Genomic DNA, 26315 nt, shown 5'->3' with positions numbered 1-26315 from the left:
GAGCTGCCTCCTGCCACAGCCCCAGACCAAGGTCACCGTCGCCACGCACGGCACCCACCTTCCTGGGCCAGCAGGCTCTGGTGCGTCCGCCTCAAGGCGTCCTCCTCCACGTGCACCTGGATAGCCGTCTCCTCCTCCTCGCCTGGCCACAGCAGCCAGAAGGCCCGGTCCACCAGCAGGTTTTCCAAGCAGTGATGTGTGAAGCCTGCAAGGCCAGGCCTGGTCACCCGCAGGCTCTGGAAGGGCCAGGGAAGGCCCCAGCATGGGCCGCCTGCCCTGGGAGCCTACCTGTGCGCGGTCCACTGGTCTGACCATCCTGGCTGCCAGTGGCCATGTCCAGACCCTCACCCACCCACCACCACCATGGTCAAGTTAAGGGCCTCTGTGTGCCTCTGTGTTTGCATTCTTAAGTCAGAGGTTACAGGCCACGTTGACCATCATAGGATGGACACAGAACAGGCCAGGGAGCCCTGGCCTGGCGCTACTGGCCCATGTTATCTGTTTTCATGGAGACAGTGCTTGGCCGTCAGGGTGCTGGTGACGCCCCCACGCCTGGCCAGCAGGCAGCACAAGCCTGGCTCCCATTAGGCCACGGAGGTGGCGAGCAAGTCCTTCAGTACTCTAGCTGAGGTGTGGACATTCGAGGACAGAGCCAGAGGACGCTGCCTTCTGAGCACACAGTACCCGTGGCTGTCCTGCGGGGAGGACTGAGGACAAACTGGCTCCTCTGAGAACTGTCTCCTCCCAGGAGACAGGACAGAGCATCAACAAGACCTGCCGAGGGTGCCAACAAGGGTCTCCTCCTCCAGCTTCTCGGCCCTCAAACGGAGGTGGGCTCACAAGGCTCCCCTAGCTGGGCCCCACCCCAGGCTGCTGGCCTCCTGTCTGGGCTCCTTGGGCCTCCAGAGCCAGTGGGAGCCCAGCTCCCTCCCCGCGGAGGTAAGGACCATGCCGTAGGGAAGGGACCCGGAAGCTCAGGCACCACAGCCCCCAGCAAGACTGTCCACCTCGGCTGTAGCCAGCACAGCCCAGCACAGTGCCTCCCCACCCCCAGAACAAGGTGGACCCTGGGCCCTCCCTGTTTTTCTGGAGAGGCCGCTGTGAGACGACTTATTCTCCAGCCCCGATTGGTGCCATGGACACAGGGTGAGTTACGAGTCCTCCGAGGGGGCCCTGGGATCAGCCCTGGGATCAGCCCTGGGATCAGCCCTGGGAGGGTGGCCGCTTTACCAAGAGCGTGGTAGGTGGAAAACTTCCAGATTTCTTCAAAAGTCTTAAACGTCACCATGATCCGATCCTGGTCACTGTGGATAGACAACAGCCTGGCTGACAATTCCTTAAAGGAAAGAAATAGAATTTAGGGACAGTCCCAGTGGCCTGCAGGGCGGTTCCTTGCAGCCCTGGCTGATCCTCTCCTGCTCGCAAGCCGACCGCGGCTCCGCCGCCTGCAGAATACAGCCCAGCTCCTGCCAGAGCCCAGGGGCCGCCCTGCGCTGCTCTCTCGCCTCCCAGCCTCCCCCTGGCCACTGCCACCAGCAGCTGCCCTCAGCCCGGCCACAGCGCTGCCTTGGGACCCGCCTTGCCTCGCGGCACCTGCACCTCCCACCGAGGCTGAGTGCACTCCTGCCTGTGTCCTCTGGGGTGACGGTGACGGTGCTGGGAACAACCGCACCATCCGGGAGCTCTTCTGACTAAAGCGGGGGCGGCCAACACCCCTCCATCTGACAAAGGAAGCCAGGCCTGATTCTGAGCTCAGACCCTGGGCAGGTGGCCCTCCTCTGTGGCCCAGTCCCGGGCGGAGCCCCGTTTGTTGAGCAGTCTGAGCCAGTCTCTGTGCCGGGCACTTGGTGAGGTATTTACCTGGTCCCCACCTCTGGGCGTCTCCAGTGTGGCGGACGAAGGTGCCTTCACACAGGCTAGGAGGCCACCGTCAGGGCGGTCTGACCCCAAGTCCGTGCTGCCCCCATCCCAGCCCTGTGGCAGAGGGGGGCCCTGTCTCCTGAACTGTCCTCATTCCGTGACATCCCCCCCTGTGCCTATTCTCTTTACTCGAGGGGGCTCCTTTCCCCTGCTCCCCAGGCTCCAGGGCTGACTCACCCCCAGCACGCGGGCCACCTCCTGGCTCTCGTTCTCCAGCAGGCGCAGCCGGCCCCGCAGGGCCTGCTGCAGGCCGGGGTCTGGCTGTCCACTCTTCCTCCGCACGGCCAGCAGCTGCAGAGCCAGGTCTGGAAGGGGCAGATGGAAGTCAGGAGGTCCTGCTGGCCCAGACCTGGGTCTATGGGGTGCTCCCCGCCACCCCCGCTGAGCCTCCAAGTCACAAAACTGGTGCTGGAGGCTGGGCCAGCCCGGGGCACCCAAACCCAGAGAGCAGCTTGACCTCCAGTAACAGACGCCCAGCTCAGCTGCAAAGACCTGCCTGTTCATCCTCAGGCCCGGCCCGTGCAGGGATGGGAAGGTGGACTTTCGTTTCACCCTGCAGCAGGTCAGCCAGGAGCCGACATTCAGCAAGTGGCCTGGGCACCATGACCTCCAGCCCCACCTCTCCCCCGGCCCCATCTCCAGATGTGGCACCCAGCCTCCTGGGACACCCCCCAGGCATCACAGAGGCCTCAATTCTACCCTGGCTCCTGTCCCCTCTTCCTTATCTCCTGGGGGACCCTGTGCCCACTCCATTCCCCGGTCACACATGGCATGGGCCCACCAGCCTGTCCTGCTGGCCCTGTCCTCAGCCCCTGCCCACGGCTCAGGACAGCAGAGCCGTCGGACAACTGTCTGGCCAGGCTCTGCCCTAGTCAGTCCTCTGGCCCATGCAGAGCCAGAGGCCCCAAGAGAGCACCCCCAACCTGGCCTGGCTCTGGACCCTCTAGGGTAACACTGAACTTCTGCAGATGGACATGGCCTGTCTACAATGTTCCAGGAAATGGCCAGCAGCCGTGGGGGCCGCAGAGCTCTGGAGAGCTGGCCGAGCACACGAGGGGCCCGGCTTTCCCATCAACCCTGTACATGTTGGGGAGGTCTTTGGGTGAGGTTGATCCGACTGGGTTTTGATGTGCATGTGAACATGCCTCCGTGGAGCCCGCCCCTCTGCACAGCTCACAGGCACCAACAAGAAAGCAAATCTGAAGGAAATCTCCAAGTGTGGCCAGGGCTTCCTGTGGGAGGGGGCAGTGGTAGTCTCCCACCCCAGATAGAATGAAACGCAGGTCCCCTCCCCGGCCCTGCTGGTTCTCTGCTGCCCAAGACTCCAGGCACCCAGGGCCTCCCCACCTCTTCACTCCCCCAGGGCCTCCCAAACCAGGCCCTGGCGGCTGTTGCCCTGATAGCTCCCAGCTTGGACACCACCCCAGGCCCTAAAGCCAGGTAGGAGACAGGGCACGGGAAAGGGGCCACCCCTTAGGGAGCTCAGCTCCACCAAAAAAGGGGAATTTGAGCCCAGGAAGGAGGAGTCCCTGCGCGGACTCCAGGGACCACCTGAAGTTAGCTGGTTGCTGGTCACTAGCATCACGGCTTGCTCCCCCTGGGCAGGTTAGCGGGGAGGAGGTCACATGTGGGCAATAAAAGAAGTCCTGGGAGGTTCAGCTGCCCATCAAGGTATCAGTGGACCCCCCAGGGGAGAGGAGAGGAGGGGAGACTAACAGCCCAGCGAAAGCCCCTGTGCAGAGGGTCCAGCCCTCCTCAGCTCCACCTTCTGCTCCCCGAGTTCGCTCCTCCCAGAGGCACTCCGCTCTCAATACACCTCTCTTTGTCCCCAGTCTCTCCAGTCTGGCTCAGTTCCTTGCTCCGCAGGCTGAGAACCTGGACCAGGACCCTGGGCCCTGCTCTAGCTGCACCCAGCTCACAGGGACCCTGAAGCAACAGCCTTTTTTTCTAAGGCTGGCTGCTGCCACCAGAATCCAGGTTCCTGGGACAGCCACCTCACCTGTTCTGATGCTGAAACTCTAAGACAATCAGCCTACCTAACCCCTGGGGTCAAGGTCAGCTAGAGATCTCCAGCAGATGCCCTCTCCTCCCCTACTGCCAGCCCTCTACAGAGTGGGGCTGCCCTCAGATGATCAGGAAGGAGGGAGGGAGGGGAGGGAGGGAGGGGATTGAAAGGAGGAGGGGGAGGGAGAGGAGGAGGGGAGGGAAAGGAGGAGGGAGGGAAAGGAGGAAGAGGGAAAGGAGGAGGGAGGGAAAGGAGGAGGGAGGGAAAGGAGGAAGAGGGAAAGGAGGAGGGAGGGAAAGGAGGAGGGAGGGAAAGGAGGAGGGAGGGAAAGGAGGAGAAGGAGAGAAAGGAGGAGGGGAGGGAAAGGAGGAGGGAGGGAAAGGAGGAAGAGGGAAAGGAGGAGGGAGGGAAAGGAGGAGGGAGGGAAAGGAGGAGGGGGGGAAGGGAGGGGGGGGGGGAGGGGGAGGGGGGAGAGGAGGAGGGAGGGAAAGGAGGAAGAGGGAAAGGAGGAGGGAGGGAGAGGAGGAGGGAGGGAGAGGAGGAGGGAGGGAAGGGAGGGGGGAGGGAAGGGAGGAAGGGGGAAAGGAGGGGGGGGGGAAAGGAGGAGGGGGGGAAAGGAGGGGGGAGGGAAAGGAGGAGGGAGGGAAAGGAGGAGGGAGGGAAAGGAGGAGGGAGGGAAAGGAGGAAGAGGGAAAGGAGGAGGGAGGGAGAGGAGGAGGGAGGGAAAGGAGGAGGGAGGGAAAGGAGGAGGAGGGAAAGGAGGAGGGAGGGAAAGGAGGAGGAGGGAAAGGAGGAGGGAGGGAAAGGAGGAGGGAGGGAAAGGAGGAAGAGGGAAAGGAGGAGGGAGGGAAAGGAGGAAGAGGGAAAGGAGGAAGAGGGAAAGGAGGAGGGAGGGAAAGGAGGGGGGGGGGAAAGGAGGAGGGGGGGAAGGGGGGAGGGGGGGAAAGGGGGGGGGGGGAAAGGGGGAAGGGGGAAAGGGGGGGGGAGGGAAAGGAGGAGGGAGGGAAAGGAGGAAGAGGGAAAGGAGGAGGGAGGGAAAGGAGGAGGGAGGGAAAGGAGGAGGAGGGAAAGGAGGAAGAGGGAAAGGAGGAGGGAGGGAAAGGAGGAAGAGGGAAGGAGGAGGGAGGGAAGGAGGAGGGAGGGAAAGGAGGAAGAGGGAAAGGAGGAGGGAGGGAAAGGAGGAGGGAGGGAAAGGAGGAGGGAGGGAAAGGAGGAGGGAGGGAAAGGAGGAGGGAGGGAAAGGAGGAGGGAGGGAAAGGAGGAGGGAGGGAAAGGAGGAAGAGGGAAAGGAGGAGGAGGGAAAGGAGGAGGGAGGGAAAGGAGGAGGGAGGGAAAGGAGGAGGGAGGGAAAGGAGGAAGAGGGAAAGGAGGAAGAGGGAAAGGAGGAGGGAGGGAAAGGAGGAAGAGGGAAAGGAGGAAGAGGGAAAGGAGGAGGGAGGGAAAGGAGGAGGGAGGGAAAGGGGGGGGGGGGGAAAGGGGGGGGGGGGAAAGGGGGGGGGGGGGAAAGGGGGGGGGGGGGAAAGGAGGAAGAGGGAAAGGAGGAAGAGGGAAAGGAGGAGGGAGGGAAAGGAGGAGGGAGGGAAAGGAGGAGGGAGGGAAAGGAGGAGGGAGGGAAAGGAGGAGGGAGGGAAAGGAGGAAGGAGGGAAAGGAGGAGGGGGGGAAAGGGGGAGGGAGGGAAAGGAGGAGGGAGGGAAAGGAGGAGGGAGGGAAAGGAGGAGGGAGGGAAGGAGGAGGGAGGGAAAGGAGGAGGGAGGGAAAGGAGGAGGGAGGGAAAGGAGGAGGAGGGAAAGGAGGAGGGAGGGAAAGGAGGAAGAGGGAAAGGAGGAAGAGGGAAAGGAGGAAGGAGGGAAAGGAGGAGGGAGGGAAAGGAGGAGGGAGGGAAAGGAGGAGGGAGGGAAAGGAGGAGGGAGGGAAAGGAGGAAGAGGGAAAGGAGGAGGGAGGGAAAGGAGGAGGGAGGGAAAGGAGGAAGAGGGAAAGGAGGAAGGAGGGAAAGGAGGAGGGAGGGAAAGGAGGAGGGAGGGAAAGGAGGAGGAGGGAAAGGAGGAAGGAGGGAAAGGAGGAGGGAGGGAAAGGAGGAGGGGGGGAAAGGAGGAGGGAGGGAAAGGAGGAGGGAGGGAAAGGAGGAGGGAGGGAAAGGGGGGGGGAGGGAAAGGAGGAGGGAGGGAAAGGAGGAGGGAGGGAAAGGAGGAAGAGGGAAAGGAGGAGGGAGGGAAAGGAGGAGGGAGGGAAAGGAGGAGGGAGGGAAAGGAGGAGGGAGGGAAAGGAGGAGGGAGGGAAAGGAGGAGGGAGGGAAAGGAGGAGGGAGGGAAAGGAGGAGGGAGGGAAAGGAGGAAGAGGGAAAGGAGGAGGGAGGGAAAGGAGGAAGAGGGAAAGGAGGAAGAGGGAAAGGAGGAGGGAGGGAAAGGAGGAGGGAGGGAAAGGAGGAAGAGGGAAAGGAGGAGGGGGGGAAAGGAGGGGGGAGGGAAAGGGGGGGGGGGGGAAAGGGGGAGGGGGGGAAAGGGGGGGGGGGGGAAAGGAGGAAGAGGGAAAGGAGGAGGGAGGGAAAGGAGGAGGGAGGGAAAGGAGGAGGGAGGGAAAGGAGGAGGGAGGGAAGGAGGAGGGAGGGAAAGGAGGAGGGAGGGAAAGGAGGAGGGAGGGAAAGGAGGAGGGAGGGAAAGGAGGAGGGAGGGAAAGGAGGAGGGAGGGAAAGGAGGAAGAGGGAAAGGAGGAAGAGGGAAAGGAGGAGGGAGGGAAAGGAGGAGGGAGGGAAAGGAGGAGGGAGGGAAAGGAGGAGGGGGGGAAAGGGGGGGGAGGGAAAGGAGGAGGGAGGGAAAGGAGGAGGGAGGGAAAGGAGGAGGGAGGGAGAGGAGGAGGGAGGGAAAGGAGGAGGGAGGGAAAGGAGGAGGGAGGGAAAGGAGGAGGGAGGGAAAGGAGGAGGGAGGGAAAGGAGGAAGAGGGAAAGGAGGAAGAGGGAAAGGAGGAGGGAGGGGAAGGAGGAGGGAGGGAAAGGAGGAAGGAGGGAAAGGAGGAGGGAGGGAAAGGAGGAAGAGGGAAAGGAGGAGGGAGGGAAAGGAGGAGGGAGGGAAAGGAGGAGGGAGGGAGAGGAGGAGGGAGGGAAAGGAGGAAGAGGGAAAGGAGGAGGGAGGGAAAGGAGGAAGGAGGGAAAGGAGGAGGGAGGGAAAGGAGGAGGGAGGGAAAGGGGGAGGGAGGGAAAGACGGGGGGGGGGAAAGGAGGAGGGAGGGAAAGGAGGAGGGAGGGAAGGAGGAGGGAGGGAAAGGAGGAGAAGGAGAGAAAGGAGGAGGGAGGGAAAGGAGGAGGGAGGGAAAGGAGGAGGGAGGGAAAGGAGGAGGGAGGGAAAGGAGGAGGGAGGGAAGGAGGAGGGAGGGAAAGGAGGAAGAGGGAAAGGAGGAGGGAGGGAAAGGAGGAGGGAGGGAAAGGAGGAAGAGGGAAAGGAGGAGGGAGGGAAAGGAGGAGGGAGGGAAAGGAGGAGGAGGGAAAGGAGGAGGGAGGGAAAGGAGGAGGGAGGGAAGGAGGAGGGAGGGAAAGGAGGAGGGAGGAAAGGAGGAGGGGGGAAAGGAGGAAGGGGTGTCCCCCTCACCCCTGGGGTAAGCTGGAGCACCTTCCTCCTGTGCCTGGGGAAGGGCCAGTGTGATCATGTGGAGGCTTCTGGAATATGGAGCAGGGCCACTTCAGGTGAAGTGCCCTCCCAGTGTGTCACAACACCCTGGGCTTTGGCAGCTCCTGAGTCCCTTCCCACACAGAGGGAGGACTCTGCATCTTCAAGTCCCAAATAATGTGTCCACTGCCCAACATCCCGGCCACCCTGAGCTAAGGCAGGCAGCACTCCCACCCGGATGGACAGCCCGAGGACAGCTGGGGGGCAAGGCGACAGCAGGAGTCCAGCCCCAGAGCTGGGGTCTTCTCCCTGCAGCTCAGAGCAGGGACAGGTATCTGGGGATGGGGCTGCACAGGCTGGGGTCTTTCTGGGCCCCTGTTGCCTGTGCTGCTCCCAAGGCTGCTCCCCACCACCCAAGGCAGATTCAGGGGTCCTTGGACTTTCCTCCTCGGGAACCCTTTCTGCCCTCTGCACCCCCACAACGCAGCGGGCACCCTCCTCCTCTTGCCTCGCCCCACCTGGGCAGCCCTCCTTGAGGGTCATTGGCCAGCCTCTCCCAGGTGGGCAGTTGCCCAGGGAAGGTGGGTGCTGGCCGGCCCCAGTCCTCCAGCTGCAGGTAGAGGCAGAGTTCAGAGCTGACCCCCAGCCCTAGAGTCAGAACCTCTGGGCTGGGGCCTGAGCAGCTGTGTCCAGCAGCCACGTTGAGGCAGGAAGTAGGAGCCATGCGGAGGAGCCTTGGGAGGGCGCCTCACAGGCATGGGACCCCCCCCCCCCCCCGCCGTCCCACCAGGCCCTGTGTTGAGGGCTTGGTCCCCTGCGGCACTGCTCAGAGGTCCCGGGACCTTTAGGAGAGGGGCCCAGTGGGAGGTTTGTCACTGGGATGTGCCCTTGAAGGGACTGTGGGACCCCAGTCTCTTCCTCTTCCTGTTTTGACTTCTGGCTGTGAGGTGGGCAGCTTGGTCTGCTCCTGTTCTGGCTGGGGTGCACCACACAGGCCCAAAAGCCATGGGGCAGCCGACACGAACTGGACCCACTGGGCCTGTGAGCCAGAATGAACCTCCCTCTGTGAGCCCACTGCCTCAGGAGGAGTCGTTTAGCTCAGCTGGGGTTTGGTTCGGGTACTAGGGATCGAACCCGGGACACTTCACCACTGACCCACATCCCTGGCATTTTTCTTTTTTTTTTTGAGACAGGGTCTCACCAACTTGCTCAGGTCCTTGCTAAGTTGCTGAGGCTGGCCTTGAATGCACAATCCTCCTGCCTCAGCCTCCTGAGTGTCTGGGGTTACAGGCTACCGTTAAATACCCACACTGAGGTTTTGTAGGAGAATATCCTGGTTGTGGGAATCCTGGATTCCTTTGGGATGAGGGAATCATGTTTACTCTTAAACAGTTCAGAAAAAAAAAAAAGTGTGTATGTAGGTAGATGATGGATGGATGGGTGGATGGATGGAGAGATAAAGCAAATACAAAGAATGTCAGCATTGGAAGGGTAAATGGGAATCGTTTCTGCTATTTCTTACAACTTGAAATTGTCCAAGGAAGACAAGGAGGTGGGGAATCAATGTGGAGTCCTCTCCCCGGAGCCGGCCTTGCTGCTGGCGGCCAGTTGAGCCTCCTCAGACAGAAGTCCATGGACTCAGCCAGCTGGGCTCAGAGACCACATGCGGACCCGGAGGCAGCGTGCCTGCACATCTCCAGAGGAAGCCCCTGGCAGCCACAGGGCTGGGGACACCTGACTCCCCTGGAGGTCCGAAGCCGCTTCTTGGGTGGGCCACTCTCCTGCTGCTGGTCTGGCCCGTCTAAGTCCGGACTTCTGTGCACTCTGCGGGCCTGGGCAGGACCCAACCCCTGCTGACCCACCCAGGCGCTGGATCCACGGTGGAGGGTGGGCTGCCAGGCCCCGTCCCCAGCCCTCTAGGCCACCCCTCCCAGCAGGACCTCTTCCCCTTTTGAATCAGTGTGCAAAGCCCACCTGGTCCCTCCCCAGGTCCACCCACAAGCAGGAGGACTGAGATGACAGGCGTGACACACTGGGAGCCCAGGGCCGCAGTGACTGGGTCTGGACCCAGCAGGGGCTCAGGGGGTCTCCACTCCACTCTCCCACTGTGCCATTCACCCACTGACCCCTCAGATGGCCTTCGAGCCTCTACCATGAGCCACGCCCTGGAGACCCTCGGCAGGAGAGAGGAGGGCCCTGCACTAGCTTGTGTCCACCTCTCCCTGCCCCCTCTGCGGGACGGTGGAGGGAGGGTCCTGGAGGTCGCAGAGGCTGCCCCTCAGATTTCCCAGAGGGCAAATAGGCCCAGGTTAAGCAGAGGCCCATGACACTCAGGATTGGAGCCGGTCTCCCGGGTGCAGCCAGCCTGGCCGCCCTGTCACTGTTCCTCATGTCCCTCACACAGAGCTGTCCTTGTCTGGGCCTCGGGAGACCCAGCCCCTGTCCCCATGTGGCCTGGCCAGTTTCTCCCTGTCTCTGGGCCTGGGCTTGCCCCCTCAGGAGCAAGGGACACCCTGTCCAACAGGGTATGAGAACAAGGAGGGGCTGTGAATGCTGGCCACCCAGAGTCTCAGGGCAGCCTCTGGAGGAGTGGGCGGCCTCTGGGTCCTTCCCCTCTGGTTTTGCCATCATGACAGGCCCCCCAAACAGGAGCGGGGCCCTGGTCAGGAGCATGACTTGCTGGGTCAGCTCTTGTCTTAACACACCCGAGCTGACACCAGAGCTGGGGCCTGTGTGCGGGGTGGGGGAAGGCAGGGATGGCGGGGGTGGGGTGGACTGGACAGCGGTGGCCCCAAAGCTGCACTCACCACCTCGGACTGGCGCCTTGGCCTCCTCAGGCCCAGCCTGCTCCCGGCCACAGGGTGAGCGCATGGCCCCACTCTGGACCTCGTGCCCACTGCTGTGGCCTCCAGAGGGTCTTGCAGGCCCCCAGCCCATCTCCGCTGGCTCCCCAGTGGTCTCCTCCTTGTGGCTCTTCATGACCCGCCCTGGCCCCAGTGCTGAGGCCTCGGCATGCCCAGTTGGCCTGTGGAGAGAGCAGTGGGCGTCAGCAGAGGCCTCTCCAGGGTGGGGCTGCCAGACCATCAGGGACCTCTCTGCCGGGGGTGAGGTGACAGGGAGAGAAGCCAACATTGCAGAGTGTCCGGCACCTCCAAGGCCTAGCCGTGGCCCCGCTTGCAGCCTGTGTCCCCAGCACTGGGGCCACTGTCTGGCCTGTGATGGCCAAACCAGACCTGGTTGTGACCTGAAAGCACAGAACCACTGTGGTAAGAAACCTGTGCCTGGGGAGGGGTCAGTCCCCCCTCAGCCTTTCTCCAGGAAGCCTGAGGGACCACGTCCCCACCTTTGGGTGGTGGATGACTGCCCTGGGGCTCTGACGGCGCCCTCTGGAAGTGTGCGGATGCCTGTGAGCAGAGCGGGTCCTCTCTGGGAGCACCTTCAGGTTAGAGCCCCTGCACGGGCTCCAGCCTCTAGACTAGGAATTTTTTAAAAGAGGAGAAAAGCCCCAGTGGTAGGACGGGCCTAAGATGAGGACCTGTGAGTGTCGAGGACACTGCCGATCAGGGCTCGGAACCTGGGGTCTGCTCTCCTCTGGGCCGCCCCCCACAGCAGAGATCCAAGCTCTCCCCTCCCAGGCGGCTTGCTGCTTCCCACAACAGCCCACCTCCTCCGGGAAGCGGGGAGGAGGAGCAGGAGGTAGGTGAGGCAGAGCCCTGGCCAGGAGCTGCTCCCTGGCCTCACACTTTCCTGGGCTCAGAGATGAGCACTGACAGGCCATGCTCCCAGGTCTGTGGTTTTGTCACTCATCTGAGGACACGTTGTCCCTTTTCATGCATCAAACACAAGCAAGGCTGCTGAGCATGGGGCAGACCCCCAACGACGACGGCTGTTGGAACTGGGCAGAGGTAACCGACGGCCGAGCTCACTCACAGGGAAGGCGGGAGCCACCGGGGTGGCACGCCCAGCCTGAAGGCTGCACATGTCAAGCCTGACCATCTGCTGGCTGTGAGCAGGGAACATTCAATCCTGAGGGTGCAGAACTCCCCAGGATTCCTCTGCCCAGAGCACTCAGGGGGACAAGGCAACAACCCCTGTCCCCTCTCCATCCACCAAGGTGCAAGTCTGGTCTCCCTGGACCTGCCCCCTGTCTTGGCAGACGTTGGCGGCAGACCTAGGTCATGCCATGGCCAGCTGCATGGGCCGGGCCCAGGTGTGCCCAGCCAGGGCCAGCTAGCTGTGCTCCCGAGTCTCTGGCCTCCGCCCTGGTCCCAGGCAAGGAATCAGCAGAGGACAGACAGGGAGTCAGACAGGGCAGCTGCAGAGGCACCTGGGTCTGGGGTCTAGGATGCAGGACGTAGGCTAACAGATGAGGTAGAGTGTACCCCCAAGGGCAGAGAGGCCATCAAAGCCTCTAACCTGGGTGCAGTGGCCACACCTGTAATCCCAGTGACTCGGGAGGCTGAGGCAGGAGGATCTCAAGTGCAAGGTCCGCCTGGGCAATTTAGTGAGATCCTGACTCAAAATAATTAAAAAGGGCTGGGGGCGTGGCCCAGTGGTGGAGCACCCATGGGTTCAGTTCCTAATACTGCAAAAAAGAATGTACTGAAGAGTCCCCGTGGGAGGTGAGCGGTGGGGTGCGGGGCTTGTCACCAACACAAAGGCAGCTGAGCCCCCAATTAGTCACAGCACAGGTGTCATCTCACATCAGGTTCTTGCAGACCCTGTCCCTGTCTTTTGGTCCTGGATGGTTCCAGGTGGCAATTCTAGAACGGGAACTGAGGGTCACCTTGTCCCGGAGGTGGAGGGAAGGGAAGTGGACTGCAGGGAGGGCTCCCTGGAGGAGGTGTTCATGGTGAAGGGCCTCAGCCCAGGGCAGCCAGGGGCCGGCAAGGCTTCCAGAACACCAAGGCTCTGAGGTGGCCTCGTCTAGTTCCCTGCCCAACTGCCCTCTGCCCGCCTGTTCCATGTGAAATCCGATGGTCAGTTTATGCCAAATCCTTCCCATCCCCAACCGTCTCTGAGGGGCAGGGACGGGGACTAGGCTGGGTAGATGGGAAGGGGGCAGCAAGTCAGAGGGCCCCCAGTGAGGGTCCCTGGTGCCTGAAGAGACCCTTTCCCCTTCCAAGAGAGCTGCTCAACCCAGGAGGTCAGCGCAGGCCTGAGAACACCCCACTCCCTAGCAAAGAGGCAAGTGGACCTGGACCCCGGGAGCACAGAGTGCCAAGGAGGTGACAGAACTGTCAACAGTGCGGTGTGTCCACCAGGTTGAGCCTCGGCCTGGAAGGCTGCCCCACCTGGGGATGCCCGAGGGGCTCCTTAGCACATTCAGGATGCAGCTGGGTCACCCTGGCCACCTCCCCCAGCGCTGAGTCCAGCCCAAGCCTCAGAGTCTGCTCCCGTCCCCTGTCCCCCTTGCCCAGCTGCCACACTGGCTCCTGCCATGGTGATGCCGACTGCCTGGCCCAGGTCTGCCGGGGGCAGGAAGCCCACGGTGGAGGCCAGGCTGTTTCGCTGCCCCCTGGTGGAGGCACGCAGAGGCACGTCCATAGAGCTTGACTCCAGCCCTTTGATGGGGGGGGGGGGGCTGTAGCTTCTACCCCAGCCCCCGCCAGGGTCCTGGCCTCTGAATCACTTCTTCCTTCAAGAGCCAGGTCACTGCCTTCACTGCAGGCAGCGCTGGTGTCCCAGCAGCCCAGGCGGTGACTGGACCACCTGCCAATGCCCTGGCTGTCTGCCTCCCTTCCCACCAGCCTCCCCAGCACAGGAAGTGGCCCATTTGAGGAGGTGCCCGGGGCCTCATGGGCCTGGCACAAAGCTGGTGCTCAGGGACAGGTCCCCAAGAAAAAGGGAAGGCTTCCCTGGCTCAGGGGACTTCCCGCCCGCTGGTGAGGGACGCGGGACAGCCGCACACAGGGCTCCTGCTCGGAGGAGGAAGTGGGCTCAATCTCTGCAGGACACTTCCCTCCAGGCCGCTACAACAAGCAGCCTCTTCCGGCCTCAGGCCTTCTGAGTCCTGCCCAGGACAGCAGGCGTGGCACCACAGAGTGAGGCCTCTAGCAGATGTCCCGTACTCCCTGAGGTCAGCTGGCTGAGCCACATGCTCCAGGCCCCGTCCAGCACCCAATCCCAGAGTTTGCTACCAGAACCCAGAGACGAGGTCCAATTTCAGTGAGTGGAGGTGCTCCGTGCTCCGTTACCACCCAGAAAATGAGAATAAAATGCCGCGAGGGGTCGTGTGGTTGGAGCAGGTGGCCCTGTGGCTCAGTGTCCAGGGAGCTGGGCTGCTAGCGGGAGATGGAGCCCACAAGCCCTGACTGGCGGGGGGCTCTGGCTGGAGCTCCCCGGGGCTCGGACTGGGCAGACCCCTAGGGACACCAGACCTCGGCTCTTTGCCAAGAAGCAAGCCGGAGGGTGGTCCAGTCCTGCTCCCTGGATGGCAAGGGAAAGCTCATGCCCCCCAACCCATGCCCCCCAGGGACCGCGGGCTGAGCCTCACGTGGAATCACCTTCAGCTGAGCTGAGTCCTGCTGGACAAGGGTGGCCCTCACCCAGTGCCGGGTGTCCTCATGAGAAAGAGAGGCAGACCCATGGAGAGGCCCTGGGACCGCAGGGCCAGAGCCTGGGTGACCTGACCACAGGCCCAGCAGCCCTGGGCTCCAGGGCAGGAAGAGCAGGACCCTCGTGGGGCCTCTGGGCGCAGCCTGGCCCTGCCCAGCCTGTCTGCAGCTCCAGCCTCCAGAACTCTGAGAACACAGTGTCACTGCGGGCCACCAAGGGTCACTGTCAGGGCAGCCGAGGACATGACCGCTCGTCTCTTTCTCTCTGTGTGGCGGGGCTGCCGGTGCCCACGTCATGGAGTTTGTGGGGAGAGGTGACCTCTCACGTGACACGCTGCACAGGGCCCGTCAACCTCATGCTCCCACGCCCTGGCTCCGCCTACCGTTGTTGCATCCCAGACTGGGGGGGGGGGGGGGGTCCTAGGTCCCTGGGGAGGTCACCCTCGGCCTGCAGAAGGTCTCCATGGGGCTTCTGAGGCCACATGTCCTGGGCAGGACGTGAGGCTGGAAGGCTGGGCCCAGGAATTTTTGGTTGGTGGCCCTGGTCCAGCCACTTATCTTGTTCTTTGATGTAAAAAAGACCCAGGGTGACTTTGGAGTGGCCTGGTCACACCCACAGTGGCACTGCGGGCTATGCGGAGGTGCTGCATCAGCAGTCGTGCCAATGTGGCCTGCGATGACCCAGGGCTGGCCACACTTGGGACACACTGGCCCAGAACCCCTTGTCCCTGGCTCCGTTCCCATGTCTCATCCAGACCCTGGGGGCACACCCCGAGGTCAGTGTGGCCATGAGGTCACTGTGAGGCGCTTGTAAATGAATTCTCATGTCAGATCACATGATAATCCCTGAGAGGGTCTGGCAGCACCGTGGGGGGGCCTGGTGACAGCCTCCCTTGGCCTACAGCAGTCCTGCCCCACCCCCACTGCAGACAGTCTGAAGAATGTTCCCAGAAAGTGGAAGGTGGGAGGCTATTCCTAGACACAAAGACGGCCACTGTGTGTCTGCCAACACAGCCGCCTGGCGGTCCACCGCCCTCCCTCCCGCCCCAGAGCCCGCCGTACCTGAGCTCTGCTCCTGAGACACCTCTCAGGCCCACCAGGCCAAGGGTGCAGGTGGCCTGTCCCAACTCTGCTTGGTGCTGGCTGTCCACGGGGCTGTCTGCAGCTGGCCGGGGCAGGCAGAAGCCGCCCACAGAGGCTGACTGCAGAGCAGCCACCACCGCCCCTGCTTCCTGCCCCACTTCCTCCCAGAGCCTGGGGCAGCAATGAGAGGCCAGCGCTGGCCGCGATTGATCATTAGCCCCTTCCTGGGTGGGTGCCAGGCCCTGTCCCCGCCTGCCCACTGCCAGTCCCCAGGCTCTGGGGTGGAGGCCAGGGGGCACCCAGGCTCCCGTTTGGCACTGGGATTGGGGAAGTCCACCAGCTAGCAGCCCTCGGGCTCTGCTCTCTGTTCCCCTTCCAGTTCTGTGCACGTGGGCACACACGTGTGGGCCTAAGGACACACACACACTCGTGGGCACACAGACACAGTTCCTCACTCCTGCGCCCAGGTCATAGGAACATTCTGGGGGAGGAGAGGGGCTGTCCTGCTCCTCAGCTGGCCAGTGTGTCCCACCTGGGAGACTGGCCAGAACCTTCACCTCTTTACCTGCCTTCTGGCTGCAGCCCCACCTGGGGTTGGGACGGGAGAGCTCTAGCTGGCCAAGGCTGCGGCCATGACAGGGAACCCCTGGCCTGGCCCCCTGGGACTCAGAAAGAAGCAGGACTGAACATGGGCCAGCCTCCTGCCCCAGCCCTCTGTGCCTGCCCCTCAGGCTGGGGCTGGCCTGCACCACGCCCTGGGAGCACCCCCCATCCTGTCTCCCTCTGTGAGGGGCTGACAGTGGGTGCGCGGGCCACCCGCTCTCTGCCCAGACTCTGGAGGGTGAAGACCCCGACATTCTGGCTTCCCTGGGCCTGTGTACCTGGGAGCTATGCTGAAAGAGGTCCTGGATGGGCCCCTGTCCACACCAGGGTCAAGAGGCGTTTCCTCTCCCGGCCATTGTCCCAGGCGGAGCCCAAGACCCGGCATCCTGTTTGTCTACAGCCGAGCTCTTGGCTGCAGCCCAGGGCTTTTCCAGGACCCCCCCCACACTGTGTGCGGGACCCGCCTCCCCCCAGCTCCGGCCGCTGAGGAAGGAGCAGGTGTGTTCTGGGTCCAGGGCTTTACAACCAGGGCCCTCCTGGGGCTGCTGGATGGACGGCCCTGCCTGCCCAGCCTCCTGAAGCCCAGCCCAGCTGGCGTTCCCAGGGCCACCTGTCCCTTCCCAGAGCCTCGGTTTCCCCCTGGTGGAAACCACTAAGTGCCCTCCCAGCTCAGTGGTTCTGACCCTGACACAGGGGTAGAGAACACGCTGTCATCTGTCAGGAAGACGCCACAACCCTCCAGGTGACCCTCACCCCGTGGGTGGTCAAAACAGCCTGACCAAACATTCCCGTGACTCCTGTTGGAGTGACCGGCTGAAGCCCAGCCCACGTCCCCACCCTCCCTCCCAGCCAGAGGCTCTGGGTGCTGAAGTCCAGCAGAGGAAAAGCAGCACGCTCTGCCCAGGAGCCCAGGAGGCCACCCTGGCCCAGAGTGCAGGGCTCTGCAGGTGACCAGATACCCATGCCTTCAACCACCAAGCCCCAAAGCAACGACCCCTCGTCCCTTTTCCCTCGTCAGAGAGGCCAGCCGGTGCTAGCGACTCTACGGGCCTGGCGGCCAGTGACCTGCAGGCAGGACCCGGAGGCTCTGGAGTCCCTGTCTCCTTGCTGCAGAGGCCCCAGGAGCAGTGGAGCTGGGCAGAGTGACAGGCCCTGGAGGGACTTGCTCCTGTGAGGAGCAGCACCCTCTGGGGAGCACCATCTGCCTGCAGGAGGCCCCAGGGCCCAGTACTCCAGGCCAGGGGGACGCCTTGTCCAGCCAGTGCAGAAGCCACAGCTCCACCCCAGCGCCCTGGACGTCCCCTAAGGCTAAAATGCAAGGGCAGGACTCACCCAGGACGGGAGCACGGCTCACCTGGGAGGTGGCCTCCGAGTCCCACCAGGACACAGGAAAGGCCTTTGCCAGCAGGGCCTCCTGCAGGGGCCCATGTGGCTTTGAGCTGCCCCGGCACACTCGGGGCCTCCTCCAGGGCACACTCCTGCCGTCCCATCTCGCCCGGTCCTCCACCTGGAGCACGCTCAGAGGTTTCCTCAGAGACGGACTTGCCAGACTGGGAGCACCGGGAAGGGCCCAAACCTGTCCCTAATCTATCCTGTGGGGAAGCCCCAGCCACCACCAGGGCCCAGTTATGGCCTCCAAAGTCCCTAGTCAAGCCCTTAGCTGTGGCTTCCTGAGGACCCCTTCGGTGGACCCTCCTGCCCTTAGTCGGCCTGGGGTCTACCCTGCCCGTGGGCAGCAGGTTCCCTCCTGTGGAGGGCCCAGTGGCCGAGCACCCCCAGGGGCTCCCCAGACAGGGGCCCAGTGCTGCAGTCCAGCCCTGGGAGCAAGGCAGGTGGGGTGCCCGTCCCCCTCCTGTTGCAGAGGGCTCTTGTGTTTGTGTTCTGAGTCCAGTAGGGAAAACAGTGACCACTGTGGTCAGTCAAGACAATGGCTTTCCTAATTGTGTCATTTAGAGCAGCGACGGTTCTCGGGACAGCTGTGAGCGGCACCCTGTGGAGGGTCGAGCTGGGGCGGGTCCAGAACCCCATGCAGGCTGCCGTCCCCCCACGGCCTGCCTCTCCACCTCCAGGCACCTCAGCTCCCTGGGGTTTGGAGCTACACCTGCCTCGTGTGACGATGGCCCGACTATCCCAGCCCTGCCCCTGGTCCCTACCCACCAGGTCCCATAGGCAGGTGGGAACAGGGAAGCCAGGGAGGAGGAAGAGAGGGCGAAATCCTAGAGGCTTCCTGGAAGTGGAGGCTCCTGGACAAACTCTTAGAAGGAGAAAGACCAAGAGGGCGGGCCCAGGGCACCCCAGGGGACAGGGATGCTCAGGAGAGCACATGCCCAGCAGCAGCTCACGGCAGCCAGACACACCCAGGCTGGAGCCTCCACGGCCACTCTGGCAACTGGATGCTGGCGGCTAAGGAGAGGCCTGGCACGCTGGCCCTGAGGGCTGACCTGCAGCAGGCCATCAACAGTGACCCCAAGAGTGCAGGGCCCCGGGGAGCTCCAGCCCAGGCCTCACCGGGGCCTGTCCAGGCAAACGCCGTCTGCCGGGGCCTCTGGTTGTCCTTGAACAGGTGACCACCCCCATCCCCTACCCCTGTGGAGGCCAGAGAGAAGGTGCTGTCCTCTCTGGCTGTCGGGCCCTCACATCTCTGCCGTCCCAGCATGGAGACGGACAGACGAGGTCAACAGGTGGGCGAGGCGGCCGCCAGGACGACTCCACAACGCAGGGGCGGAAGGCCTGTGGTGTGGTCTGAGGACCCGGCTTTGGACATGGGAGTGGGCCGAGATGACGGGGAGGCAGCGCTGAACCTCGTCTGGTGACAGGCCAGTGAATGGCACAGCGAGGGCCCCTGAGACACTGGCCTCAGCCATGCAAGGAAGAGCCCAGCCTCCACGAACAAATGGGGACAGTTCACCCACACGCGCCGGGAGGGGAGCTCCTGGGGTCTATGTGGGCCTTTCATTTTAAAGGTGACCTAAGTGACCAGCCCCTGCCCAGGTTCTGAACGGGGGGTTCCCCAGAATGGCAAAGACGCCAGGCCCACCTTCCAAGGAACACGCGTTCCCAAGCCCTGGCTGACCTGAGGTTGGGGGGCGGGGGGAAACCTGCCCAGAGACTGCCTCCCAGGCTCCCGCCTGTACCCCCCAGGGACGGTGCTGTGAGCCTCGGCACCAGAAGAGCAGGTGCCTGCTGCAGGGTCCACACAGGAAGGACTGGACAGCCCCTGTTGGCACAGGGAGTCTGTTTGTAATGTCTGTGGTTATCACTGAAACCAGCAAAAATGTGCACCGGCCCCAGAATTTCAGGAACTCCTCTGCAAAAGCAAGGCTGCAGGAGTAAACAGGCTTCCCGGATGACCGATGGCCGCCGGGACCCGGATGAGTGGCTGGGCGCGGGCCCCAGGCTGACAGGAAGCAGACAGCACGTCCCAGGCCTGCGGCGAAGGGTGCCCTCCGCAGTCTGGCCAAACCTGGAGCAGCCACTGTAGTGACACCCCCTTTCTCCACAGAAGTCTTAACTGGGCTGATTTTAGGACTGTCAGCAAAAGAGTCCAATGTAGATAAGCTTCCTATTGTCCTGTCCCCTGTTTACTTGGCCACTAGCAGGGAAGAAATCAGCACTCCAGGTGCTGGACACCCCCTCACTAGTTTTTCACAAATGTATCCAGTATAATAGTTTGTGGAAATGTGCAAACAGGCCTCTGGCCTTGAGCTGGGCTTCACAGAGATGTCTACATTCCTAAGATAAGAGAAGATATAACTGGGCTCCATGGTCACAGCTGGCAGGGGACGGGAGAAAGGGGAGGAGAAGCTCCCCCCTCCTCAGGGGCTGTCCTTGAAGGGTTAACAGTGAAAGAAAAAGCTGCTTTTATGTGAACTTCTGCAGACTGGGAACTTCTGAGCCCCTCCCCTTACACGCGGGGTATAAAGTTCTGAAACTACCTGAACTCGGGGTTCAGGGGATTAACTGAGTCCAGCAAAACCTGGCTGCAGTCAAATAAAACTGTTTCCTGCTATCTTTGGTGTCCTGCCTCGTCTGTCCCTACAACACCACAGGACAGTGGCCTGCCAGCTGTCAGGGCAGGTGTGTCCCCAGCCTGGGAGATGGAGGACTCTACAGCCCAGCTGTTCCTGCATGACAGGGACCCCTGGGAACAGTGCTCTTCCCTGGGGTGACAGGGCTGTTCCGTGGGCAGGGCATGTAGAAGAGGGACATGGCCTCCTCACACCCCAATAAAGAGGCTTGGCCACAGAGGAGGAGGAGGAGCAGAAGGGCCTCCTTCCCTGCCGAGGGAGCAGGCCAGGCTATGCACTGGACAGCCCTGCGGGCCAGGTCCCCGAGGCCCAGCTCACAGCTCGCAGAGCACCCCATGGGCCACCCGACCTGGGGGTTGTGGGGTGCACAGAAGAGGCGGGAGTAGGAGGCTCCAAACGGGGCCACGTTGGGGGCTTCATGGCTGCCGTTCTCCCAAGAACACGAGAAAGAAGGCCCCAGATCACAGACAAGATCCTGACACCCCAATCCCAAGGACCCTCACTCCCCGGGCCCCAACATTCCTGACTCAGGAGTGAGAGCTTGGCCGGAATTCCTGACATTCCCTGGAGCGCAGTCATCCTGGTTGATCTTGACCTTGGCTTGTGCAAACATTAACCTGCCAGCACTCCCCACCCAGACCCCTCCCTGGGGAGCGAAGTCCTCCTGGCCGGCCCCTCTCCCTGGAGACAGGCTCCCAGCCAGTGCACTACCTGCCAGCTGGGCCCGAGGGCTCAGGCGGGTTCCCACAGCCCTGCCTCCTCACCCCACCTCCAGCTGTGGCCAACACAGGCTGGGCTGCAGGTCACCCTGGTGACCTTGGCCTGTGTTGGCACTGCCCGTCCTACTCCCTCAGCTGCTTCCACCCAGCAAAACCTCAGTGCTGTCTGCTCCGGCCAGTGCCATGACCCCTGCCAGCAGATGCCACCCACCCACCCCACGTGCCCCTGAGTTACCTTGCCTCGGTCCCCAGCACCGTCCATGCTGCCTCAGCCTGTCCCTCCCTATCCTGACTGCATCTGCCTGTCAAGGGTCTGCCCTGCCGACTGCAGCCCCTGCTGGACACCTCCTCCCTCACCTTGTCACAGAGTCACCTTCTAGGGTTCTTGCTCCTTGTGACTTCTAGAAGCATCTACCTACCCTGCTGGCTTTGCCAGGGCTCTGGCTCAGACCAAGGGCTGGAGGCCGTACCACCTGGGCTTCCTCTCCATCGGCCTCCAGCCCAGAAAGACATCTCAGTGGACTTGGGCAAGGTCCACAGCCCCAGGAGGCAGCCAGCTCGGGACCCTTCTCCCCACCAGGTCCATCCAGCCGCCCCCACAACCTCACCCGGCTGTCCCAGGGTGTCCCCTGTACCTGCCTCGATTCTCCAGGCCTCCCCTGATGCAAGACCAGCCAGTGCCCGGCACCCCAAGCCCACCATCCGGGACCTCCATTGGGGCCACACCTGCCTCCTCCTCGGTCCTCCAGGGAGGTGCTGGCCTGTCAGACACGGCATGGCACTCTGCAGGTGTTCACTGAATGACCAATAAGCAGAGGTGCCAGCAAGGGGGCCTGGCCGTGTCGGTGCACACAGGCCACCAAGTAGTGAGAGCAGAGGGCCCATGTGCTCTGGACAGGACGGCGGCCCCAGCAGGGGTGGGTCAGGCCCCACTAACCCACTCCTCTGCAGGCCAGCGGTGCAGGCAGGCCCCTCCTCCCCATACGTCCCTCCTGCTCCTCGGCAGCTGCTGGGGGGAGTCACTCAAGTGTGGAGGCTCACAAGGCATGGGAGCCTCCGTGAGGCCCAGGATGAGGCGAGTGGACAGTCCCTGGCAGCATCTGGCCTCCAGCCCCTGCTGTGCCCACTGGGAGTCTGGAGAGAGGGACTGGGTGGCGTCCTCCGAGCCGCAACCCCTGGGCGGGCAACACCCACACCTGCACCCTTCACAGCCCTGGCGCCCAGCTGTGACGCTTCCCAGGTGACATCACAGGGGCGTGGCCAGAGGGCGCTGCTTTGATGCCAGGCCAGGAATGAGCCCCCAGGCTGCTCTTGCCTGCACCCCCAGGACTCAGAGGACAGGGTGGCAGTGGCACACCTCCACTGGCTGGCGCGGTACCCAGGTGTGGCTTGGAGATGGAGAGTGTCCCGGAGCAGCCACCAGGCCGGAATCCCCAGGAGGGCTGCTCCTCTGCTCTGCCTTGGCCATCTGCCCGGGCCCTGCACTGCCCCACGTGGAGACAGGGGACTCCACCAGGGAAGGCACCTACTGTCGTTGGCCTTCCACAGGGACAGGACCGGCAGTGGCCTCGTCCAGCCCTATTCTGGGCCAGGCCCAGCACTGAGCACCCAGGGCATCGCTGAACCAGACACCCTGCCCTCCTGAGGTCTCAGCCAAGGGACAGACAGGCAAGGAGACGGACGGAGACAGACAGCTCAGCCAGGGTGGCCAACAGGGCAGTCAGAGGGACTGGGCAGCAAGCACCACCCATCTGCTGGGGACAGCCAGGGGGCTGCCTGGAGGAGGTGCTGTGAGCCAGCCTCGGAGCACGAGAGGTTCACCAGACGCAGTCCCTGGGAGGAAACTCCCAGCAGGGGCCTGGGGCGTCCGCAGGCAGCGCAGGAAGTAAGGAAGCACAGTGGACAGACGGACGACGGGGAGGGAGGGAGGGAGGGAGGGTTGGCCAGATGATTGATGGATGGATCAATTTTCCCTAAAATGATGAGCCTGGGTCTTTCTAAGGATGTAAGAGCTCATGAAAGAACTCCCAACACCCAGTGTGGTGGCACACACCTGTAGTCCCAGCTACTCAGGAGGCTGGGGCAGGAGACTGCAAATAAGTTCGAGGCCAGGCTGGGCCAGTTTGTGAGACAATGTAACATTTTTTAAAAGGGCCCGGATGTGGCTCAGTGGGAGAGCAGTCCCTAGCATGCTCTCGGCCTTGGGTTCCATTCCCAGTACTGCAAAATAAATAAGAGAAAATGATAAAAGAGCTGGGGGTGTAGCTCTCGCATGTGTGAGGCCCTGGGTGCCGTCCCCAGCACCTCCGACACAAACACTGGGGCTCCCAGTGGCCTGCGCTGGGACAATTGGAACAACAATATAAGGTAGTGTCCACCCCAGCCCTGTGGCGGCATAGGTGGCCTGGGTCCATACTGATGTGAGGCAGTGGTTGGCTAACCAGGTACAGGGCCACCTCCCTGTGGACCGAGGGGCCACCTCCCTGTGGTGTGGGAGCAGAGCCAGCTCCGCCGTCCTGGCCAGCACGCCTGCCAGGGCTGGTGCGTCACAGGGAGAGTCCTGCACTAGTGTGTGGCCTTGGTGCCATGTGGCAGGGATGACACCTCACCCTGGCTTCCTCCCCAAACCCAGTTGTGTGGGGACAGGTGTGGCAGGGTGGCACGGTGACAAGTGAGGACATGAACTCTGCTCGGCAGTCAGGAAAGGCTCTTCCTGGAGGTGTGACACCTGAGCAGGGCCTGGGTGCACGGCAGGTGTCGGAGGGGCAGGGAGGTCTGTGTCCTGGGAGGGACGCAGGCTGGAAGGGGTGGTGGGGAGGAGGGTGGACAAAGCCCTGTGAATAGGGTCTGAGCCTCCAGCCAGGCCTCCCCACCACCGAGATGGAGGACAGGGCCGATGGGAGGGACCCAGCGAGAGGACAGGCGTCCACGTGTGGCCAACAGAGCCCAGACGAGCACGCAGACTGTCCATTCCTCCTACTGTCTTGAAAGATGAGAAATGAGGCTCCGTCCCTCCCTTAGAAGGAGCATGACCTGACCCCAAGACACCCTTTGTCACCTCCCAATTGGGCTCTTGCCCCGTGTCTCCTCCTCTCGGCGGTGAGGGAGGGATGGCTGGCGGCGCAGACCCTCCTCACCCCGTGTCCCTCGGCACACCCTGGGCAGCTGCAGAGAACACGGTGTCAACGGCGGGCAGGTGACCAGCACCTGGAAAACCACGACTGTGTTCACCCTTTGACCAGCGGCCTGCCCCTGCCCGCTCTGCAGATTGCTGCCTCCTCTGAAACGGCAGGTGTGGGAGGTTGCAAGTCTCTGTTGACAATGACAACACCTGGAAGTCACTGAGGTGTCAGGTCTTCTCACCAGCTCCGCCCCGCCCAGCAGGCCGCGGTGGTAGAGAGGGTGGACTTGTGGGCCGGCAAGGAAAGACCTCGGGACAGCCGAGCGGAAAGAAAGGAGCCGCAGATGACCACAGCCCCTCCCACCCCTGGCAGGTCTTCAGTGTAAAAGAGCCCGGAGGGTCGCCCACATCCCAGCCGGGACGTGCCTGTGAAATGCAGATGGATGGGGTGTGGGACTTTCTGGATCATATGGGGGCAGGCACAGGGCACCAAGGACCCTGAACGCTGTGGCACATGTGAACCTTGACCCACCAAAGTTCAGAAGAACACTTGGAAGGGCCGGAGTCCCGGGAGGTACAGGTGGACAAGACCACTCCTCACCTGCCTTTTGGATGTGTGGACAGTCCATAGGAGGAGGAGGGGGACAGGGAGGGAGGACCCCGGGACAGAAAAGGACACTAGGTGGAAGCACAGGGTCCTGGGCAGGGGGGTGGGAGCTCTGCACCCTCTTCCTCCGCCTTCTGAACCAAACACATTCCACCAAATGAAACCTACAAAAGAGGCCCAGCCCCCGGACACCGTGGCACACACTGTGATCCCAATAGCTCGGGAGGCCGAGGCAGGAGGATCGCAAGTTCAAAGCCAGCTTCAGCAACTTAGTGAGACCCTAAGCAACTCAGCCCAACCCTGTCTCAAAATAAAATAAATAGGGCTGTGGCTCGGTGGTAGGGCACCCCTGGGTTCCATCCTGATACTGCAGAATAATGATAATAATAAAGACCCAGCAACGCAGAGCAAGCTGGACAAGATTGGAGGGCAAATCATTAAGGCCCAATGATACGGCGCTGTGGACGGCGCTGGGGACGGGGCCAGGTTGGAGCTCGCTGCCTACGCTGACACCCCAGGCCACCTGCGTGCCCAGCCTTGGAACGACCCAGGAGCCCCCGCCACACCTCCTTCTGCGGTGAGCCTGACAGTCTCCTCACTGCCCTGCAGGACGAGGAGATGGAAAGAGGCCTTTGGAACAGCACCCAGCTCCAGCTGCTGCAGACAGCCTAGGCCACCCCTGCCCTGGGACGGAGGGTACGTTCCCTCAGGGTACACCAATCTGCCCCTGGGCCCACGCAGTCCACACCCAGGTCCACACAAAGATCCTCCCAGCTCAGGCCCGGCCCTGGGCCCCAGGCTCACTGTGCACCAGGAGAAACAGGCTCAGAGAAGGCCACCGCTTCTCCTCTGGCCACCAGGCTGCTCTACTCACCCTCAGGGCCTCCTGCCAGAGTCCACAGACTCCTGTGAGGGCCAGCCTTAGAGATCCTCCTGCCCAAAGACGGGCCGACGGGCCTCCACCCCGCCAGGTCAGGCCCCTCTACTCAGGCCTGCTGCAGACCCTCCCTCCTGCAAACCCACTCTAGGGCCCACCCAAGGAAGGAGGGGCTGTCCCCTGCCACACCAGGGACTTTGGCCTGAGGGCAGGGGAGGGCTGTGCTGGGGGCTGGGGGAGCTCTGGATTCCCTAAGACCCTGGATGCTGGCATCCAGGGAGGCAGGCAGCCCTGGAGGTGGGCACAGCCTTGACCCCCACCCAGGGCTCCTGATCCTCTCTAGGGCCACCACACTGCAGGGTCCCCTGCAGCTGCTGTGGACATTGTTCTGAGCACGCAAGATGCTCCCACCTTACAGACAAGAAGACCGAGGCTCGGAAGCAAGCCATGGGCCCAAGGCACTCAGCCAGGAAAGGGAGCCCCCAGCTGTGGCCAGAGGCCCTGGAGGCCCCCAGATCCTCCCCTTTCCACAGCCCGGGTCCTCAGGTCCCAGGAGGTCGCAGCCCCACCTCGCACCTACCACCCCACAGCACACAGTCCCATCACTTCTCAGACACAGGACACGGGCTGCCCTTCTACGGCCCTCCCTCGTCCCGGCCAGGTGGTTCCAGGCGCACCCCCTCCCCATGCACACCCTCCCCAGCCTCACCTGTCTCCGGAGGCCCAGCACAGAGGTCTCAGCCCAGAGGTCGAGAACTGACCTGCCGCAGGACCGTGCCACCCAGGCGGGGAGCACCGAGGGGGCAGGCTCCAGGTCCTCACCTGCTCCGGCTGCCGTCTCAGCCCTCAGTCGTGCCGAGCAGCACCCTGGCTCCCAGGATGGCTGGAGCTGGGGGGGGGGGGGTGGAGGGCCCGCCCCTGGGCAGGGCCAGCCTCCTGGCCTCCTCCTTATCAGCTCTGGGCCAGCATTCCGGAGCAGGGCGGGGAGAAGCTGCCCCAGGGAACTCAGAATGGAGCTCCAGGCCGGGCCAGGCTTCAGAGGGGCTGAGTGGGGAGGTGGGCAGGGGGGACAGGCACCACCTGCCTGCATGGAGGAAAGAGGCCAAGACTGTGGGACAATCCAGTGCCAAATGGCACTTGTCCCTTCATATGTCAACAGGTGGGCGTCACCTGAGGGCCCACTGTACCCCCACAAGC

At 62.9% G+C, this 26315-nt stretch overlaps 1 protein-coding gene across 7 annotated transcripts in view; it reads right to left on the bottom strand.

The window, feature by feature from the left end:
• Positions 1-25996, bottom strand: part of Sh3tc1 (SH3 domain and tetratricopeptide repeats 1) — a 45552-nt gene extending 19556 nt beyond the window's left edge. Inside the window, exons 1-5 of one of the 7 annotated variants that reach the window (XM_046423582.2) lie at positions 25880-25996; positions 10331-10548; positions 2098-2225; positions 1231-1336; positions 59-205 (exon numbers count right to left, since the gene is read on the bottom strand). In XM_046423582.2, the coding sequence (XP_046279538.1) occupies positions 59-205; positions 1231-1336; positions 2098-2225; positions 10331-10502 (553 nt within the window). In that variant the 5' untranslated portion in view covers positions 10503-10548; positions 25880-25996. Of the gene's footprint in view, positions 1-58; positions 206-1230; positions 1337-2097; positions 2226-10330; positions 10549-14029; positions 14996-15142; positions 15912-16044; positions 16352-25827 lie in introns of those variants that run through there. The other 6 variants (XM_046423581.2, XM_046423580.2, XM_046423579.2 and 3 more) reach the window with 6 other exon arrangements.
• Between the last annotated feature and the right edge of the window lie 319 nt (positions 25997-26315).

The sequence above is a fragment of the Marmota monax genome, unplaced genomic scaffold (assembly GCF_021218885.2).
Source record: "Marmota monax isolate L192 unplaced genomic scaffold, Marmota_monax_Labrador192_F-V1.1 WCK01_AAM20220418_F8-fsc00009, whole genome shotgun sequence".
Classification (NCBI taxonomy): domain Eukaryota; kingdom Metazoa; phylum Chordata; class Mammalia; order Rodentia; family Sciuridae; genus Marmota; species Marmota monax.
This window is presented reverse-complemented; position numbering and strand designations above follow the sequence as displayed.